The sequence below is a fragment of the Xenopus tropicalis genome, chromosome 6 (genome assembly GCF_000004195.4).
Source record: "Xenopus tropicalis strain Nigerian chromosome 6, UCB_Xtro_10.0, whole genome shotgun sequence".
NCBI classification, from domain to species: domain Eukaryota; kingdom Metazoa; phylum Chordata; class Amphibia; order Anura; family Pipidae; genus Xenopus; species Xenopus tropicalis.
This window is the reverse complement of record NC_030682.2, coordinates 36,872,479-36,895,513: the sequence shown is the minus strand read 5'-3', so window position 1 is coordinate 36,895,513 and position 23,035 is coordinate 36,872,479. Positions and strand designations below refer to the sequence as shown.

At 36.9% G+C, this 23,035-nt stretch overlaps 1 protein-coding gene across 1 annotated transcript in view; it reads left to right on the top strand.

Annotated features, from left to right (window-relative positions):
- The first annotated feature begins 1,625 nt into the window (after positions 1-1,625).
- Positions 1,626-23,035, top strand: part of meox2 (mesenchyme homeobox 2) — a 67,360-nt gene continuing 45,950 nt past the window's right edge. The window contains exon 1 of the mRNA NM_001123426.1: positions 1,626-2,280. Coding sequence (NP_001116898.1) covers positions 1,776-2,280 — 505 coding nt within the window. The 5' untranslated portion in view covers positions 1,626-1,775. The remainder of the gene's footprint in view (positions 2,281-23,035) is intronic.

Sequence of the window (23,035 nt, the reverse complement as noted above, 5' to 3'; positions counted from 1 at the left end):
CTGCTCCAGAGCCTACATAGACTGTGACTCCCCCCCGGCACCTAATTAAGTTCATCTTTGATCTGTATTTGGTTAGCAAAGACCTCCTCTAGTATTCTGATATCTCCCATGGCCATGTACAATTCTCTCAAAAGTAGAAGCACAGCACAAGCACTCTTAATTCCCCTGAATACATTGATGGGTTAAAATACAGTCCTAAGAAGAGCTAGGTCATGTAGAAAGCCCGTCTCAAATATATTTTAGATATAGCAACTTACATTATAACTTTTTGGCAACGCACAAGGTAACTGAGCAATTGGATTACAGGGTTTAAAACTCATTATAAAATTGCTAAAATTAATATAAAATAAAACACTACACTACATAAATTGGTATACTTACTATACAGGTGGATTGTATAGTCTTTTACAGACAGTGAATTGCTTAAATGGGATCTCTTATCCAGAAACCCATTATACAGAATGCTCTGAATGATGAGAAGGCCACCTCTCATAGACTGCACTTTAAGCAAATAATTCTAATTTTTAAAAGTGATTTATTCATTCTCTGTAATAATCAAACAGTGCCTTGTACTTGATGGTACCTAAGCTGTGTGAATCCATATTGGAAGCAAAACAATCCTTTTGGATTTATTTGACATTTAAATGATTTTTAGCAGGCTTGAGGTGTGGAGATTCAAATTACAGAAAGATCCCTTATCTGGAAAACCTCAAATCCCAAGCATTTTAGATAAAAGATTCTATGCTGGTACAACAAACTAGGCTTCTGTGCCATAGGTGAAGGGGTTAATGAGTATTTATGCTGATGAATAGAACAATATTGTGTTACTGTGCAGTAAGCAGTACCTGGAGCAGATTTTAGGGACAAACATCTGAAAAACACAGGTGTGACTTTTAGTTGGGAAAACACACATGTTTCCTATTTACTAAGAGGATGTTACATCTTCCTATTTCTGAAAACAATTTGAGGAGAACATTACTCAGGTTCTGCGTTACTCTCGCCAAAAGAGAACAATGTATACTGCTTACTTCCCGCTGTATAAAACTGCACATATATGTCCTATGTTGGTAAAAAGTTATAACCTAGTGCAGCTGGCAGGGGATTCTGGGAGTTATAGATTCAGTAACAGTAGGTTAATGGTGCCTTAGTTAAAGCTATTTATATTGTATCACATTCACTACACAGAACACTAAAAAAGAAATAAAATGGCATGTATTGCTTGGCATGGCACAATACTTTCCAATTGATTTCTTACGGTAGAATGAGCTTTTTGTCATTGTGTCAGTATATGAATTACTAAGACCTGCGTGCAGTTTCTCTATATCCATATTAGCAATGGGCAGAACCGGTTTAAGTTGTACATAGACAGTGCAGTGATGCTGTCGCAACTTGGAAGGATCTGTGAGTGCTAAAGTTTTGGAGAGAGTTTGTGGTCAGTACTGTGTTGCTAAGCCAGCCCCCAGCTCACATTACACACTATTTATATCCTCTCTTAGCTGTTCCCCCATTAAAGCAGCTCCTTGGGACCACCTTCTGTTGGCTTTAACCTCTCCTACTCTTGACATCTGAGCAGCTCTGCAAAAGCTCATCTTGGTCAGAGCAAACTGTTTAAGCACAGGAGACTGGCCACCAGGCTGAAGACCTGGATTATCTGATCTGTACTGAAAGTGTGCCGTTACTGTTTGGGAAAAATATCATTTTACAGTGAAAAGTGACAGCGTTGTGGAGTTTAATCCTGCCAGAATCTCAAGCCTGCAACTTGAAACTTGTATGCCATGGAACACACACTGTTTGGCTGCCTGCGCAGCCCCCATGCCACCTCTCAGGGCTTACACCCCTTTGCCCAGTCTTCTCTTGCCCTCCATGGAAGATCCGACCACATGTCCTATCCTGATTTATCCTCTTCTTCGTCCTCTTGCATATTAACTGGCTATCCCAATGAGGAGGGCATGTTTGGGAGCCAGCATCACAGAGGACATCATCACCATCATCACCATCATCATCATCACCAGCAACAACAGCACCAGACCTTGCAATCAAATTGGCACATTCCTCAGATGTCATCTCCTCCTGCCTCCACCAGACATAGCCTTTGCCTTCAGCAGGAATCTGGACCTCCAGATCTAAGTGGCAGCCCCTCTATTTTGTGTTCAAACACATCCAGCCTGGGCACTAACAGCTCAACGGGTGCAGCTTGTGTGACAGGGGACTATGGCAGACAGACCCTCTCCCCGGCAGAAGCAGAAAAGAGGACTGGCAAAAGAAAAAGTGACAGTTCAGGTAAGGATATTTGTGTTTACAATGTCTGAGCATGCAGCAAAAAGGAAATATATATTAGCTGGTAATTGTGATGCCTTGTATTGGATTAGCACTGCATTGCAGAAAGTGGCACAGCAGTGGTGCAAACCTAAGCAACTGTATGCCTAGGATATGCCATTAGCATCCATGCATACGGCAGCTTCTTCTGACAGTTCAAATTGAGCAGAGAGGGGTTTTTCTGTTGCTCAAAGCTTTGTGTTCGTACTCACTGGCAAATGCATTTAGCAGTGTAAAAAGTACTAGTTAGACACTTGCTAACTAGCATGTATACAATATTTCAGACATGTGCAGCTTGCTAACACTATAGGAATGTTATAAACGCTATGCAAGACATATTATAAGTAAAAAGTTTCTATTTAAACAGGAAATACTTGTATATTACATTACAATACGAACGGGCAGAAATAGTTCCCTCTTTTCAAGTCTTTCCTGGTGTATTCCTATGTAACAATCCTGTCAGTGTCAAAAGAATATCAAATTCCTTTAATAAGCAAGATTGAATCCAAGTATCATTTTTTCATTTGAAATTACAATCTATTTATTGACACAATCCTTCAGAAACCCGTGCTGCACTCCATCCTTATTCAGCCTGATCCAGTATCACTGCAGTATTATAACAAGAAATGGAGATCACTTGTTGACTCCTGTTTCTCTCAGCAGCCAAACTATTACAAATGCAATTTTATGGCAGATAAAAAGACAATTGGCACATTTAGACTGCCCATTCCCCCTTCCTGCAGGAATAAAATAGAGAGATTTCATCCCAGGGAGGGCAGCCTTTTTTGCCCGTCCCAGCAACTGCAGAAAGGTGTTAATTATATTATCAGCTAACACCTCCTCTGGGAAAGCCATATACACAGTCTGCATCAAATTAAGAGTTTAATTAACAAAGTGCAAAGTGATGGGTAATATTTGCTTTAATTCAGTCACATAAGCCACTTCAGTGAAATCAGTTCTTTTGAGCCTATTACATCACTTTCACTGATCAGAATCTCTGGCAGACCATAATAATATATACATTTTTAATCCGCTGCATATCAATAGTGATATGAATAACTACCAATCAATATCTAGAACTGAAAAAGTCAAATGATTCATAACAGACACCTTCCGTCATACCTGAAATACCCCAAACAGACATGAACACTAAAATCCTCTTTTCCATTTCCATTTAAAATGGCAAATTCTAGTAAAAGAAATACAATATACGTGATACTTGCATATCAGTAGCATAAGAAATGAACATAGTATATCACACTGAATATAAACATAACTGAAATATGTATTATATGTTCCAGTTCATTGGTGATTTCGATGCTTATCATATATATATTTATATATATAAAGTGGAGTAGCTTTATCCTGCTATTAGATGATGGCGAGAGATAAGTGCAACTATATTAACTCACTAATCAGACAAGTGGTCAGTGGAATAAGTGAAAGCGAAGTCATAATTGGAGATGACCTGCTTACCATTCCTAATTAAGTCTTATGAGATATTCTGATTGGGATGAATGGTTATTCAATAATTATAAGACATGAATGACAAATGAGTAATTCGTGACATATGTTTGACCTTATTTTTTCTTCCAGGCTTGGGGCTTTAAACAAGACAACTTTTCAAAAGTTATTATTCCAGTGTTTAATTAGTCTGTCTAGGCTTGCAATGCTTTTAAACCTCTCCCCCCCCTTCTGTTTTGTCTGTTTAGGGAAGATAACATTGGCAAGCGTTTAAAGAAAATAAATTACCAGGAAATCTATACCTAATCACAGAGCAAAAATGACAAACTAGCTTCATTAACCACGGTGTATCCAATAACTGGGTCCTGGCGAATTTGAGAAACTGCTGTTCTTTCTTTTAGAGTCACTTCACAAACAATTGTTTTAAGGGCATTTGGTTTCTGGAGAAATGAAAGGATGGCTTTGTGAAACAGTATACCTATCCAAATTATACAATCTAGAGTCAAAGTTAATGGCCCGGACCGTGTCCTATCCATTATATGTGCATATTTCGACATAGAAAAATCTAAACTATGGGCGTCTAGGGGTTGCTGAACTGCAATCATCAGCCTTTAGCCTTAGGCTGTGACGAGAATGCTGTAGTTTATCAAGAGCAGGAGGGCCCCAGGTTGGATGTCAGTCCTGTAACACTATTTTCCTGTATCTTTTAAGCCTCGTCTATCACTCAAGTTACCTTTTGTGGGGTGGGGGGGGGGGGGATTTGATGAGAATTTCACAAGCGATGTTAGAAAGCTGGTACTTATAATTAAGCCTACTTTGGCTAGTGATACCCTTCAGCAGACCACCAGAATAGCACCTAGAGAAAGTGCAATTAGAATAATCCTTATCATACCCTTTCAGCCATGTGCGCACTTCTGACTGTTGTGCATTCTGTCTGCAGAATCATGTACAATTAGGTTAGTGGTCTAACATTACAAGCTACAATCAAAGGGCTTTCCTCTGGGACCAATAAGGAAATTAGTACTTTGCCCTTCACAATATTTTAAAAAAGCGGTGTGCAATATGCTATATAAACATTGATATGCATTTTTCATCTGTAATGGTTTCTGTTATCCAATTAGGATTTCCAGTGATCACAATTCTAACAGTCCCCTGTGCTATTTCATTTTTTTAAAAAAAACAACAGATATTTTTTATATCTACACATTCCTGCCACAATACAATTTAGACCAAAAAATATAGTTCCCTTTCTACACTTAAAAATGAGCAAAAGGACAATTTATTTCTGAGCTTTAGAATAACTTAATAGGATTTAAGTATCTTTTTCTTTCTATTATCACTGACCCTGCATTAGTTTCAAAACAGGCATTGATTCATTACTTAGATTTAAAAAAATATGATTTCCTTATGTTAAAGTCAGAAATTAGTTCATTTCACATATATTCCCACAGACACAGCAATAGCCACTTCACAGGTTGGTGTAGCAGTGACTAGAGAATTTACTGGGAATGTTCTTTGGTCCCGTGCTTTAATGTGTCCCTTAAATTCTTAACTACTGAATCAATAACCAGTCTCGTTTTAATTCAGACTTTTAAAATAAAATTAGTTCCACTAGATTATTCTGTAATTGTAATTTTAGATTATTTGCCTTTTCTGCATTCTGTTAAATTCATAAATGTTTCCAGTCCCTTTTTCTTACTTCTATGCTCTTGGGAACAACATATTTTTTTTAGTGTATGTAAGTGCAAAAAGGCATATATTGATTAACTAGATTTTCACTTTTACATAAGCTTGTTTTTCAAATCTTCACATATTAATGAAATATGTATGTAAATACAAGCAAATAATTCCCATTTTCAAAGTAATAAGGATAGCAGTATAAGAAATTTCATCTGCTTTGGTAATTTATTGGTTTTAGAACTTACCATCATCGTTAGTATGAACCTGTTCTAATCGTAAATGTGTCGAACATATGAGACCTCTGTATAAAGTTTTACAACATATATTTCTTTTCTTCTCTCTATATATATGTAAAGTATAATACAAAAATAGCAGAAAACTTGAAAAAGATAATAAAAAAACTGAAACGCTTTTAAATCTGAAACAATTACAGTGCAATAAATGTATATATAGCAACAAAATAATCAAACATATAATATTCCCTTGTATCTGACAGTAAACATTTAACTGTCTACACCCTATGCATAAAAGTGATTATAGGCAGGGATATTGCACTGGAAAGATAAAATACTAGAATAGGAAAAAATACTAATTTTCTGAAAATCATACACTGGTCATTTTAACATATAACTGTTAGGCTGATTTTTTTTTTTTTAAATTACAATATTATATTACATTATCTTAAGTGCTGCAAAAATGAGGTTAACAGTTTGATAAATAATACTGTATATTTTTTCATTGAATGTAGTGCAATGGCCATATATAATTTTACACATATTGTGAGGACAGTGGATAAAGGGGCCTTTGCATTCTGCATATTCTTTCCTTCTGTACTAAATGTTTTCTAAACTCTCCCTAACAACCTCCCTGTGCTCAAATTGAATTATTCCTACAAGTGCGGGCTTTACGTTACTTTCCCACTTGATTGCTGAAATCAATAGCAAACAGCAGAGGGATCTCAACCTTACTTTGCCTATACCCTTACCTGTCTTTTTTCTGCTTTAGCTTTATTCATAGATCCCTATTTTTCTGCACAAAATCAAATTTAGCAAAAAAGTTTTCTCTTTTTTAAATACATACAGACTAAATAATAACTGAACAGCAATGAGTTAAATAAAATATATTGAATCAATTAAAATAAAAATCAGCTGCTTTGTTAAATCCAGCCTTGTATCTGTTTGATGCAAGGTGATAAACTGTTGCAGGGTTTTCTTTCGCTAAAACAAATTTAACGATATACATTGCCTCCTCCATTTATTTATTACCTTGACCCTTTTCCAGTCATTATTAGAGAAAATATTTGTGCTATGGTTTTTGTTTTTGCAAAGCATTTTGAGAGCAAAAAATTGAAGGCCAATTGACTTAATGACTTTGTCAATACTATTATGGTTATTACTCATTAGGTGGCCACAATGTGTTGTTATAAATAACACCTCATCTAGCTAAAGTGCAAAGTTCATATGCATTAAGAATGGATATCTATGCGTCTTAGACTGACACACTATACCATTAAATCATTTCACTGATTGAATTGTTTTAGCATTAAATAGGGGTTTCAGGGGTCTTACTTCAATATTTTAAACTTTAACCTCAAAGTTCAGTTTTTATGGCACAAGTCAGTTTGTCTTTTGTTGTTGTTGTTCCTTTAGCTAATAAGATGGTGCTGTAATGTTTGGACCAAATGCAGTTAAATTCAGACACAAATGGTCAGTTAAGCCAAAATGTGCCTAAATCTTGCAGTTCCAGTGACAGATAGAATGGCTTGGTAAAACAGGATTTTATTGAATCTAAAGCACAGTCGCCTACTTATTAACTTGCAGATTTGAGGGCAATATTCAAGTTTTGGGAATGGATGATGCTAGGCAAATATTTGACATAACAAACAACTGGTAATGTGTTGCCAGCTAAATATTAGCGCTTGTGCAGTGTATGGACTGTAGGAGACTGTGCTCGCTATGCAGATTTCTCTGTGTACAGTTTATGTTTGTGTGTTTGTATCAATACACATTATACCAGATGGAGAAGTGCTATTAGGTGTATTCTTTGAATTGAGGCGTTGCTCCGAAAGAAGTTAAAGATAAATTCTACTTTAGCAGACAATAACTTGCTCACTCTTACATATATAGTTTCCTTGAGTTCAGCTAAAACGCAGTAAGAAAAAATGTCATTATGTTAAATAAAAAAAACTGCAAATACCAGCAAATACCATCTCTTCATGTATAATAAACAACTGTGTGTATAGTGTATATCCATGATTAATAGCCAGTGGTGGTTTATTGTCTTTGTTTGCTAGCTTTTAAGCATTAGACCAAAATAGAACTTTTATAAAAAAAATGATATGGTATTAATTGTATTGAAGCACCACAAAGCAAAGTACTGTGTAAAAACACCATACAATCAATAAAAGGACCAGGTTCTATGGGCCAGAATGGATGTTCCAAACATAGGCTTTGAAAAGGTGTGAATACCTTGCTGGGCTGGAGTCCTAGGTTCGATTCCAGCTAGGGCACTATTTGGAAGGAACTGTATGTTCTCCCATGTTTGCATGAGTGTCCTCTAGGTACTGCGGTTTCCTCCCACGCTCCAAAAATATACATGCAGGTTAATTGGCTCTTCATAAAACTGACCATGGTGTATGTGTGTAAAGGTATAATGATGTATAATCTCTGTAATGAGCTGTGGAATATGTTGGCAATATATATCAGTTTCAGTGTTAATCACCACTTAGAGCTGAAGATACGCTTACTTTTGATTCTGAATAAAGTAACTTTTTTTACTATTTGCCATACCTAAAATCCAACCATATTACAGGCATATCCTTATAGACTATAAAGCTTTCGGGGAAGTCTATGTTCATAATTGGTTACTTTAGAATTCCTTTTTAGATATTACTGCATTGTTTTTTGTATAAAACCTCAAACAACAGTGTGTAATATTAAGACTGTAGACCTAATACATAAAGTGAAATACATCTAATCATAGACACAGATAATACAATACAGTATTTGTATTCTGATAACTCTAAAGAACCTTGCAGGATCAATGCAACCAATATTTGCTACTGATGGGTAATCTCACTGACTTAGTGCCAACATATATTAACGCAGCTCTTATTCAGATCTGTCCATGCCCTAGTGGTGCTTATAATCTAAGGTTCATATATCTATGGTCAATTTTAACAGGAGCCATTAATCTTCCTGCTGAATCCTATTAGCAGTCCAAAGGTTTACCTCCTGTTACAACTGAATGGCATTCACATACGTGTGCCTTCTACTGTATATTGCAAGCAGTCTGTTAAATTCAGCAAAATGTTCATGATATTTCACAGCAAACCAGGAAAAAAGGCAACGCATTTGGGTCTTTATGCACAAAATATGGATAAAATCTTTATGAACCTTGTGCTAGTGGCATATCGGTAAAAACAAAAGATGTTAGTAGAGGGATCTTCCTATAACACTAAAATTAACTGGGGTTTGGTCAGTGTAACATCTGGAGGCTGGTAACCTGCTAATAATGAGCCCCAAAGACTATGTATGAGGCATGCTGGTACTTTGTTAGGGGCTGCATCAGTATGTTAGTTGTTAGAGTACAGCAATGCCGCTAAACTCTAACACACATCAGAAAGCAGTCAAATCAATTCTGACAAACAGGCACTGTTTTTTGACTGCAAGGGAATTTTTTAAGAAAAATTAGGAAAGTGTTAATAACTATGATAACATTTAAATTGCTTAGAATCAACATTTTTTTTTAAATCTGCCCCTTTTTCCCATAGACTATGTTGAATGTCCTTTCTAGCTGATGTTGGTATTTTAAGTTATATTTTTACAATATCGCCCTGTAGTAAATGAAACCACTAGATTTAAATAATGATAAAGACACACAAGGCATGTTTTTTAGGCAAGAAATATTAGGGATCTTAAAAATATCCTTTCATTCAGTGAATAAAGGGAAAAGTAAACAGAGTGGCCAAAAGTAGCCTTTATGAGAAGAGAAGGCAGATAGCAGTGCCCAGGCTTCTACAATGTTGAGAAAATAGGGCTTGTATAACAGATATTGTTCTTATTTAACATTACATAATATATGTGTTTTACCTGTTTATTAGTGATTTGAATCACATAAGCAACAAATAAAGAGAATGTGTTGTTATAATTGTGTAATTTGCTTATATAATATTGTAATCAGTTCATATTATGTCAGGCTGTCATGAAGTTGAATAACTCGCAAATATCAAGAGATATAATAGAATATTGAGTTTTGCAAAGCTTAGTTACATTTTTCATTTTATTAAATTTGCTCTTTCATGCTGAATTGTGCATTCAATTGCACTTTTATTAAACTGTTACATTCCAGAAATGTTAATATAAATTCCAATGAAAAGGCCATATAATTTTATTCTAATGCATTTAATTAGGTCACAGTTAAACCGTTTTCTTTGCATTAAAATCTGGCTGTTTCACTAGCTAATATAATTGAAATGCTGGGTAAGTATTCATCTTTAACTATATAAAGTTAAGGGATATCATACAAAAAAAGGCTTATAATATGGCATTGTCCTTTTCCATACTGTCCTATTAAAACAAACAACCTATTATTTTTGAAGGATTTGCTTTATACAAGTATAGGATCTATTACTTGGAATGCTTGGGGATTTTCTGGAAAAAGGATCTTTTTGTCATTTGGATCGCCATACTTAAGTTTACTTTGCCTCGAGTAAGGATTAATTATAAATTAGTTGGCATCAAGCACAAGGTACTGTTTTATTATTACAGAGAAAAAGGAAATCATTTTTAAAAATTAGAATTATTTGTTTAAAATGGACTCTGTGGGAGATGGCCTTTCTGCAATATAGAGTGTTCTGTATAACAAGTTTCCAGATAAGGGATCCTATACCTGGACTCTATCGTTATACAACAGAACCTTGTGTACTTCATAATAATTAATCCATACCAATGGCAAAACAATATTGATCTTTTTAGTAGCTTTAAGAAATGGTGCTCAATATTATTGGAGGACCCCTTAACCAGAGAAACCCAGGCCCCAAACATTTCAGATAATAACTTTAATATTTGTGCTTATCTGTGCTGTATTTTAATGCAAAGAAAGTCTATAGGAAAATGTGAAATTATATTGACAATACTTCCCAAATGGCAGTACATACACAACCTTTTTCTTATTATTTATTTTCTTAAAGTAGCACACTGCCTGCAAAAAAACTGTTATTATTATACTGTGGGGGTATTTAGGAGTAAATGTTATTTTGTTTAACCATGAAGAATCCTATGAATGCTGCAGTATTTTGCTGATTTTCTTTCTTACCCACTTCTGTTGGTAAAGGTGGCCATGCACGCACCGATATTATCGTACGAAACCTCGTTTCGTACGATAATCGGTGCGTGTATGGCACGTCGGCGAGTCGACCGATATCGCAGGAAGCTGCCGATATCGGACGACTCGCCGATCGGACAAGTTTGAAAATTTTGATCGGGCGCCATAGAAGGCGCCTGACCAAAATTCTCCCTTCAGAGCTGAATCGGCAGAAGGAGGTAGAAATCCTATTGTTTCTACCTCCTTACCTGCCGATTCAGCCCTGAATGGTGTGTGGCGGATCTTACGATGTTTCGTGCGACCGATGGTCGTACGAAACATCGTCAGATCGCCACGTGTATGGCCACCTTAAGATATAAATACTGGAATTAATTATTAAATTACTGACAGGTGAAAATGGGGAGTGTCTGTCTGTCATTAATGATAAACTGGTACCTAGAATGAGGCTCCTGTCTCCTTTAGAATCACAATCAGCATCTGAAGTAGCAAAAGTCTTCCCATTTGCTCATTCCTTGCAACGCTGCTAACAAGATTAGCATAGCCATATTAAAATCACTCTACCATGTACTAGTTCGGAGAAACTTGTTTACAGGAGATGACTCTAAATATGGCTTCCCTTTATACATTAGCCCTAATGGACATTGCTCAAGTAAAATACCCATTCTAAAAGACCCATACGGCAAGTAGTTTAAGTGTGAGATAACAAATCAGCACATAAATAAGACCCCATGCATCTATAATATTTATATATTTAATGTGAGGGACAAAAGGTGACTTATGTAGGTGTTGCCATTTTATGGTGAGTTAATTGGTGGTTAGTAGATAAATGAATATATATGCAAATAAAGTGTCATTCTTTTGGGAGACCACGAGTGCTGTAAGCTATAGGTGCTTTGGCCAAGTCCCTAGAATGCAGCCCTGAACTCTCTGCTATCCCCTCCTAGCCCCCATTCCCAGGTATAGATATTCCATGACACCCTCCACTCCCATTTAGAAGAGTTCTAGAAGAAACTCACCCTTTGAAGTATCTCCTATGAGCCTCTTTTAAAGTTCTTTGTAAATATAAGCTCCCTCTGTGCAAGGCCTTCCCCCTATTGTCTCCTAACAATATCCAACTGTAGCTGTGCATAAAATCTGATGAAATGCTTGTCTGTAAACCAATGCTGGGGACTATGGCACTACACATATAATAATAATAATGTAACAGTCATTAAATTCTGTTTTGCCTCTTTCTATAAGTCAGGTCTCGTCAATCCCTTGGGTGATTCTTTGCAGGCTGCTACAGTGTTTCATTAGTCAGGACCAGTAGTGCAAACAGTAGCAAGAAACACACCATTGCATTTAAAAATGGCTTAATAGGGAATCAAACCCCAACAAATTAATGTAAAACTGCTAAATGTGCTTTTCTGAGCACTTTCACAAATTATATTAGCTTTCTATTTTCTTTTCACCCAGCTAGTAATTTGCTTTATCTGCAGCAGCTCTGAGTTGCAATGCTGGCTGCCATAGCATTTAATGACTGGCGCAGGCAGCATTTATTTTTTCATAGTATCTCCCTCTTCCTCAGGTCCTTCTAATTTTAAAGCTTCCAGAGTCATTTAACCTCTGACAGGCAGCAAGGCAGGTCAGAGCTCCTATAGAAAAAGCTTCCTATTAGCTGTGTAAAACAGGGTACGTAATATATACAAAATCGAAATGGTTAATTGCAATTTATTGTTTAAAATAACATACTTATGACTGGTCTGACCTTGTTTTGGGGTGATGCTATTGCTATTTGCACATATGCTAAAATATTTATTTACTGCAGGGGTCAAAATAGTGACCTGGCTGATGCTAAACTATATGGCAAGACTTGGGAAACGTCTATGTGTAACGAAAAATAATTCATATGATATGAAATGTAAGTTTTATAAAGCAGCCAGCCCTATCTAGTGTCTAATATGACAACTATAATAACATAATCAGCTTATATAGTAGGAACGTCACTGATAATGACACCAAATTGCCATGGAAACAGGAAAGAACAGCTGCACAGACAATGCGAGCGTAAGCTTAATTCACTAACATTACTTAATGGATTCTACATGTTAAGTAGCACAAGCTAACAGAACTGGGGCAATGCTCAGAATTGCACTCCATAGATGCATACAGTATAATTAATATAATGCACACAGCATTCATTTTTAGCACAATAATAAAATGTTCACGGATCAAGTAATCTTCCCATATTATACATGCAGGGCATGATTCAATGTCATATGAGGTATCATCATATGTAGCATACGACACTGCATGGAAATACAGGCTGAAGCCAATCTATCCATTTATATGTGATTTAGACACATCTGGACCCTTTTTATACTGGACTCATGCCCTTTATCTCCCCTCCCCCTGGTCCAGTGTCTACAGCCAAAAAAATGGAAAAAGTAATGTATGGATTCTCTACACACACTTATAAGTAGCGATGAGCGAATTTTTTCGCCAGGCATGGATTTGCCGTGAAATTCCACATTTCTCCATTGGTGAATTTATTTGCAAAACTGTGGTCTCATAAAAAAGGCATAGTTGTGGCAAAAATGTTGTGCTGGTAAAAAAAAAGTCATGCAGTAGCCTCATTTCGCAAATTTGTTGCCATTTTGCACATTTTTTAGCTGTTACTAGTACTCTTCTTTCCCTCATGCAATGTGAAGTTGAAACTAATGAATAATATATAAGATGGTCACTCCAACCTTGTAGAGGTTGATGGGGGATCCAGAAGTCCCAGCCAGTGGTGTAACTTGGTCGGTCTGGGCCCCCCTGCAAACTAATCTTCTAAGGGAACCTGGAGCAAACAGTCCCTCCCCTCCCACCCCTCCTCCCGGCCCTCCTCCCGGCCCACTCCTGCCACACCTCCCGGGCTGCAACGCGCTTTGCAGGTATTTTTTTAAAAAGGCGGAAAAAGAGGGAACCCCGCACTTGGGCCCCCTCTCTATCACGTGTGCCCCCCCCCCGCGCGCTACCATGGTGTCTGCTGTATAGCTAGTTTCTCTACTGCTCCCAACCCAGTGGAAGTAGATGGAATGAATGAAGGATAATAGTGACTCTAATTTTTAGCCAGAAAAAGGGATCAGTAGTAGTTTTTTGTGATATGTAAAAACCTCAGGACTGAGTAGGGTAATAAAATGAAAATGTGACCTCCTGCTATTTCTACCATTTCTCTGAACAAGCATCAACTGCAGGAGTGGAGGCTGAACGTGCCACATGTTCAAGAAGGGGGTTAAATTTGCACCTGGGCAGTAACCCATGGCAGCCAATCAAATGGTTGTTTTCAATGTTTAACCTGCAGCTGGCTGATAAATACTAATGAGTGATTGGTTGCTATGGGTTACTGCCCAGGTGCAAATTTGCCTAGTGTTGATAAACGAGGCCCAGTACTCTCTCCTAAGGGTCCAGTCCAGTTTATTATTATAATATACTATGCATTTCTAGAGTATTTGTGGAGCTGTATAACATTTAGGATATTATTCTTTTGAGAGGCTTAGATACAGATTTTCTTCTCTTTTTTGTTTTTAATAGAAAGAAAAAACAAATTCTTAGTACCTATGGCTGTAACTTTGCTGCGAGCTCTTCACACCTAAAGACACTGAATAATGAATCACTTAATCAGAGTGTCTTACTCCTTCCTCAATATTCAGCGATATAAAGCCAGACCAGTGTTTTAATAATGTTTAATCTAATCTTATATGACAAGTTAGAGTTGAAATCAGAGAATTATATTTAGACTGCCTCCAAGCCCATTGCCATAAATGCTGTTTTTGTCATTTATTAGAGGAAACGAATATTAAAAAGAAACCTTCTGGAAATGTTATACAGCGAATACAAAGCTTTGAAGGCTGCAAGACAGTGATTCACTATCACAGTAAAACATCCAGATTGTGCAGTGTAAGTGTGGGATGGCTTCCAGATTCGGCTTTTAAGAAAAGGCTGGGGAAATTTGTAAAACCCGATCTTTGCTTTTAAGTAATTACTAGACTTAATGCGTCTTTTAAGTATTATTATCCGGAACCGTGCAATGGTGACTTTCTTGGATTCAGAAATGGCTAGGAAATAGATGTGCTCAATTATCGTACAAGGTTTCATATCCACAATATAATGCAAAACACAGCGAGAATGTTTTGTCAGTAGGAAGTTTCAGGTACAGGGTGCATTCAAAATGGAATGTACGTGGAACTCTAGGAATAAGAATTTGTGGCCAAATAAAATAAACTAGGCCAGCAACACAGCGGCTTCTGTGCACAAGACAAAGCATCTACAGAAAGCTAACAATAGAAAGGGAAATGAATCAGTAGTATATTAACCTTATGCTTAGGGTTTCCTCAAACTAGTTTATGTTTTATGTTTCCTTTATTTTAATTAAAGAATTTTGTATTCTGTCATATAAAGCGAGGGACATATTTTGACCTGTTTCAATTCAAAATTCAAAAACAATTTCTTAAAATGCCCCATTTAACTCCTGAAAGTGTCTTGGCCCCAGTACTTCTGCTGCAATGTTATGTCTGCCCCTGGAGAACTCATTGAATGTACAGGGACACAAGTGATGATCACAGGAAGGGGTGTCTCTAGCTATTAACACTTCTGCTCTCTAGAACAAAGATTCCATTGCAAATACAGGAGAAAAAACAAATGGAACAGTTTTCTCTATAAAATAATCTACTGGAGACAGTACTACTGAGAGCAACTGACACCTCTAGGCAGGCTGATTCACTCCTTGTGGCACTTGAAAGGCATATAAATCAGAAGCCATTCTGAGGCCTACTTGCAGTGCTCAACAACCTTAAACAGTCGGTGTGACACAGAGAACGGCTTTTTAAGATATTTTACATCTTCACGTTTTATATTTTTTCAGTACTTGCTTAAGGTGACAGTGCCTAGAAAATGGGAGTTTTCTAGAATTTTTGGATGAATCACCTGAACATAAAAACTAGCAATAAAATATCCATAACAACAAAGTCTTGCCTTGCACTGATTCTGGTTTCTGGTCGAGTGTTCCCAAAGACCTTGGAGACAGAAGAGAAAGACTACTGAAAAACTGCAACTTCATTTTGACAACTTTCCTGTGTAAATTACTAAAAAAATTAATGTGAAAGTGAAATCCCTCTTTAATCTTGGTTATTTGTTTATTCTCCTTTTAGTACAGGTATCGGACCCCTTATCCGGAAACCCGTTATCAGAAAGCTCCGAATTACGGAAAGCCCATCTCCCATAGACTCCATTTTAATCAAATAATTCTGAATTTTAAAACTGATTTCCTTTTTCTCTGTAGTAATAAAACAGTACCTTGTACTTGATCCCAACTAAGATATAAATAATCCTTATTGGATGCAAAACAATCCTATTGGGGTTAATTAATGTTTTACTGATTTTTTAGCAATCTTAAAGTATGGAGATCCAAATTACGGAAAGACCCCTTATCCGGAATACCCTTGCTCCTGAGCATTCTGGATAATGGGTCCTATACCTGTATAAATTAGCTCTCCTAAAACATTTAGACAGAAAAGCTTATAATAAATAGGGATGCACCGAAGCCAGGATTTGGCCTTTTTCGTCAGGGTTCGGATTCTGCCAAATCCACGATCCTGGCAGAACCAAATCCGAATTAGCATGTGCTAATTACAATTTGGGAGGGTTAAATGTCTGCATGAACACGGAAGTGAAAAATTTTTCATCACGCTGTGCTAATTAAAATTCGGTTTGGGATTCAGCCGAATCCCTTACGATGGATTCGGGGGTTCAGCTGAACCCGCAAAACTGGTTTTGGTGCATCCCTAATAATAAATCCTTATTTTCTCTGCATTTATAGGTACTATGCCCACCATGCTCCCCAGTTGGCCTACTTCCATGCCCATGCTGCATCACCATTTAACTTTCTACTATGCAATTTGCAGTTCAAGCTCTTTTTCATAAATATAGGTGAAATACTGCAGCAGTGGAGTAATCCGAAGCAACCAATTAAAAACCATGTTATTATTCAAATGGCACTTATCCATGTTAAACTAACTGCTGTTTGGTTGTTATGGATTACTGCATGGGTGCAGTTTGGCACTTGTCTTAATAAATGAGTACCACCGGGTCTGTTCATAGCTATAAATTCACACATTTACTGAAAAAATACACCATTCCAGTTGATGAGAATCCAACAACACAGTTTATCCAAAACACCTCTACCTTTGATAAATATGCCCCCGGAGAATAAAGGAAATAGAAAAAAGGAGACTTTGAGGGAGATATTTTTCTTAAGTTATGAGACACAAAGTTGAAAAGTACATAAAAAGACAGGCCTACTCTTTGGCAACGTTTCTGTTTAATTGACTGAAACTGTAAAATGTGTCTGAGTTTACTTCCAACATATTAATCCTTTCTGAGAATATTACATTTTTAGGAAAATATTTCAAAGCTCACTCATAATTTATCATGGGTTAAAATTCATAATGAGGCCCATTTTACTGCAAACTTAATTACATTTTATGTAATATATACCATTTGGGACATCCCTATATATATATTGCAGCCACATCATCTTTAAAAATGAAAAGAAAAAAAACGAAATACTTTCAGTGTATAGGGATTGGCTTCCATTCTAGTGGGTATCCAGTTACAAATGTATATTTATATTTCATTGGCAAAGGAAGATCCAAGTGGAACTCTCTTTCTAAAATATATAAAATGATGAATTTGATTAATACAGACTGTTGAAATGGTCCGGAAAAAATGTAATACCCTAAAAATAAAAGTGTTTTCTTGCCAAAACTTAAGAAAGAGAGGAAAAATACAGCAGGGTTTATTTCTAAACTAAAGTGCCTGATTCTTGCATTTATTAAAAGCAAGGTGTTGAATTGAAAGGGCACAGTACAGTTGTTTTGAATTGCACGAATTATGGCAATAGTCCACAGTCCAAGCCTGTTGGCCCCATGCAATACAACATGAAAACTATTTGCAAGCCTGAGCTTCCTCAAGATATTGCAGGTATATTATCAAAAGCTTTACCCAATGAAACAACTTGGCAACAAACTGCATGAATTACAATGAAGTGATCTCTGGAATTAACAGATCCTTCAAGTCTCCAATGTCTACAGGGTTCCAGCTGTACCCCCCTCTAGTCTCCAATATGTACATGGTTACAGCTGTACACTCTGTAGTCTCCAATATCTGCAGGGTTCCTGGTGTACCATCTGTAGCCCCCAGTATATCTACAGGGTTATGGCTAAACCATCTGTTGTCTCCAATATCTACAGGTTTCCGGCTGTACCTTCTGTAGTCCACAGTATATCTACAGGGTTACGGCTGTATACTCTGTGGTCTCCAATATCTACAGGTTTCTGTAGTCTTCATTATCAAGGCTTATCGCTGCATCCTCTGTAGTCTTTATGATCTACAAGGTTTCCACTGTAACCTCTGTAGTTTTCATTATCTACAAGGTTTCCACTGTACTCTCTGTAGTCTTTATAATCATTATCTACAAGGGTTCCACTGTAACCTCTGTAGCCTCCAATATTTACAGGGTTCTACGGGGTTCTAGCTGTGACCTCTGTAGTTCCCAATAAATACAGGGTAACAACTATACCTTCTGTAGTCTCCAATATCTACAAGGTAACCACTTTGAACTCTGTAGTCTTCAGTACGGGCTGTAACAGCACACAAAGTGGTTATTGTCATTTTACCTTCTGTATATTAACTCACCAAATGGTTTATTGTAATTGTCACATGATTCTTGCCTAAAAAGACTCAAGGGCACCTAATCTGTGTTTTTGTGTAATGGAAAGGAAAATGTAACTTTTTGACAACTCATTTTTTGTGAGGAAAAATCCTCGGTGGGCAAAATTTCCTTACAGTGCCATTAGCCTTAGGAAAACTGATGTAACATGCAAAAATATAAATGCATTGAGGCAATGTAAGTGCATGGAAATTGTGTACCTACACTGGGATAAATGGTGCTGCAACGTTTTGTCCAACTTTGATGAAAATGTTGTGACTACTACTAGAACCATTGCATATTATCATACAGTCTGCTCAGCTTATCCAGTTTTTATAGACGTAATTAGATTGAACCAACTAAATTGGTCCAGTTGTCTCTTGGACTTGAAAGCTATGGCTCCAGCTTTGATGACACCTTTCTTTAAAAATGAGCTTTATGGCACCAAGTTGAATAATTTACTTTGGGATTGCCAACCATTAAGCTCTCCTGCAGGTTGATGATGCTGACATCCCTACCGTTTCCATCATGCCGAGGTTGGGTATTAATAAATAAACCAATAAAATCTCTGCTCTGAAATTCAAACACCTGACTGTTTGGTGTGCTACTGTATGCGCGTGTGAAACCCAGAAATAATATGTGCAAAATCAAATTAAAACACACTAGCATCTGTGCAAGCATAAAAATGTGTTAATAAAGTGCCTTATACATAAAGCAGACCATTAGTCAAAGAATTGTAAATAAAATACTTGGCAGCGATGTTTGAACCTGAAACACCAGGAAAAGAGCCTAAAATTGATTGATTCCTTTCTGCTATGTGTATCAGGTAATTCCACAATACCTTCTGAAATAACACCTCACAAATCTCCGCTGTTACCGCGACACAGTACAAATAGGTTCTCTTTCATTCGGGCAGCTTCAGCGCAAGATGCAGAAAAAGCAAGTGTTTCAGAGGGGGAAAGAAATATGCCTGAATATGTGTCAGATGCTGAGTTGTTAAACGAGCACAGAAGGCACTTAAACCTCCAGTTTAGCTGTGATATGTTCCTGAAATGCCGGGGATCCAGTGTCTGAATTGTGACAGAAGTAAAGCAGAGACAGACGTTACCTTCAATAATTCCCCTTGTGAAACTGATACTACACATGACAAAGGTGCACAGCTCTACAGAAAACCCATTTTTAATACACAATAACAAATATAATATTTTACATGCAAGAACATTCATGTTCTCTCTATCCTGTGTGGGGTGGATCATTGGCAGCTCTAAATATGGCACTGCAATCAATGTAACTACTAAATATTTGTTAACAAGATTTTTACGTTAATGTAATATAGGGCACTACGTTTGCCCAGGAGCAGTAACCTATAGCAACCAATCAGCAGGTAGCATTTACCGGTCACCTGTTTACAAACAAACGTATTATTGGTTGCTATGGTTTATTGCTCCTGGGTAAACTTTTTGCCTTTTATTACATATGGGGGTTAGCATCTTATTTACTAAGAGTGGTTACAGTACTAAGCATGTATATACTATACATATCACTTGTCCTGTGCCACCATAGTATCTGGCATTACTATTGCTTTTATGCCTTTTATGGCATAAGCACAAGGGAACCCCATGGATTACACCTGCCATGTACTGGGATTAAATTGTGGCCTGCACTGTTAACACAAAAATGACACCCTACATTGGGGGTACAAATGTTTGTAGAAAGGATCACATATCACTATTTTCTGATTAGCGCAGTATGACAGAAAGAGATCGCTGAACTGCTGAGAAGGGTTAAGGTTAGCAATGCTTATTGCAGAAGGGGCACTTTTTTACTTGGGAGCTGGGGTACATGCATGTTGCATTTTAAACTAATAGCATTTTTTTTTTGTTTCTGTCACATGATACTTTCAAGAGATTGGCAAAATAAGTAAAATACAAACTGCTATTTTAGATTTCTCCTATTATCCAGGTTTTACAGTAAACATGTATAAATGGGCAGTGCCAAGCACAAAATAAGTCAACCAAATACATGCTTATACAAATGGTTTAGGTGATTAGTCTCTATAAGAGTAATTTTCTAATCCATACATAGTTTTAATTAGCATGAAATTAGAATTCCATTGCTGATACATTTTTAATAACACTACCTACTACCTTTTAGTAACCTTATGGGAGTGGCCTTCATTTTCATTACCCCTTGCCTTCATATGCTGTGGATGCCTCAATACAAGAAGCAGCTTGGCAAAAACTGCCCTTTAAAATCACATTGTTCAAAACTGGGCAATGCTTGTTATTTTTCTGGGATTATTGATTAAGTGATATGTTAGAGTTCAGTGCTGCCACTGAGCTCTAACTCCCCAATTGAACAGAATTATATTATATTGCTCAAATCAATCACTCACAGTTGGGTCAATTGACACATTTACCTTGAATTAATATGATAATTTGCGAAACACTGTCCTGTCTGAATTCCCCAGTTCAAATGTTAGTAAACCTAACCCTAAATCACCTGGCAGACCTAAGGGGAAGATTTACTGATCCACGAACGGTCCAAAGGCGCCCGAATGGGTTTTTTTCGTAATGATCGGTATTTTTGCGACTTTTTCGCCTCTGTCGTGACTTTTTCATATGTCCCGAGATTTTTTCGTCGTCGTCGCGACTTTTTCGTATATTTTCCGCTACTTTTTCATCGCCGGCGCGAAAATATCGGATTGGTTTTTCCGCCGTTTACTATCGCGCAATACGAAAAAACCGCGACGGTGACAAAATAATTGTGCAAAATACAATAAAGCACGACGGCGCCGAAAAAGTTGTGACAAATACGAAAAATCGCAACGGCGGCGAAAAAGTCGCAAAATTTTCCAATACAATTTTTTTCCCTTTCGGGATTCGGATTCGTGTATTAGTAAATCCCCCCCTAAGTGTTTGGAAGCCATATCCTGATTGGAGTTTCTTGGAAATATCAGAAGTTTGAGCTTGAAAACTTTTTTTTCAAGTTATTTATATCTATATGCATATAAAACTGCCAACCCTCTAATTATTGAAGAGACCAAGGGGCAGATTTATCAAAATGTGAGATTAGAGCCCTCCACAGAAATATTCACCCACTTTCCATTCATTCCTATGGGATTTGGTCTTCCTTTAATAACAAATGTTTTCCCCTTCATCTGGATTAAACAGCCTCAATTTTATCATTAAGCAACTATGCATAAGTGCAGCACTTCATACCAATTAGAAATGGACTCTATTTGATGCTAATTAAGCAGTTAACCAGGTCACTGCAACTGCTCCTGTGTTAGTAAATGAGTTATGTTCACAGCTCTGTCTGAAGTGAGTTACTCACAAACCTAAAATGCTGAACAGTCACATAGTAGCAATTGCAGCCATAAAAGAGTCATCTTAGGACACATAATTCATCTATTTTAGGATTTCAAGGGGCCATGTGATTATACACAGTACATATGTGCTTTAATAAATAGGTTATTGATTACTTTTAATATGAAAGAGCCAGTTTATAGGACTAGGGTACCTGTCTGTGCCACTTTACAAGAACTTCTTGTAATAATTACAGGCAAATATTGCCTGATTTCCCCCCGGTCTCACTGAATCATTTCTTTGCATGAAAGGCGCTGTGGAATATGCCGGCACTATATAAATAGACAATAATAACAATTCCTGCCCCTGTTACAAACAGTAGGAGGCAGACATATGATAAGAACCTTTGCCGCCAAGTCCACTTAAAAAACAAATGACAGAACGTGTAGTAAAATATCCACATTTTGTTATATGTTACAATGTGAAATATTGTTTCACACAAGATGCCTTATATTTTTAGCCCTGGGGCTTTTTAAAGGTGATTACCGTAACATTTATTATTAATGTAGCTAGGTAGAATATATGAAATTGGCTGCGCTGCAAGAGAAATAAAGTGTGCGGCTTAGAGTCGGTGGACAAATTTTACTGAGACTGATGTGAAATATTGGAGGTGGCATAAAACTGTATGGCAATAAAAAATAGTTAGACAGAAGCAAACACATAAAATTTGAAAAGTACACTATTAGGTCAGTGGAGAAAAGTAAAAAATAGAATTTTATATGGATGCATGCGGGAACCTATTAATGCAAAGTAGCCCCAGTAATCTAAGGAGAAGTGTGGGATCATTTATAAATGTCTCCAAAAGGAGGGCAGAAATGGCAAAAGAGTTTTTGAAAGTGAGGACACATATTTCTCTAGCTTTTAACCCTTTCACTGCATATGAGATTGTCTGAATTAGCCCCCTCCCCGATAGAATAAAGATTAAACTTACCATTTATATGGCTGGGCACTGTGTAAATACGTATCAATGATCTAGAAACCAGTAGTAACAATAATTACATTGTTATGTGTTTAGGCATTAGATTTAGCTTTACAACCAGGAAAAAGTAAAACCATTAGTACAAGTATGGGATCCGTTATCCGGAAACACGTTATCCAGAAAGCTCCGAATTACGGAAAGCCTGTCTCCCATAGACTCCATTTTAATCAAATA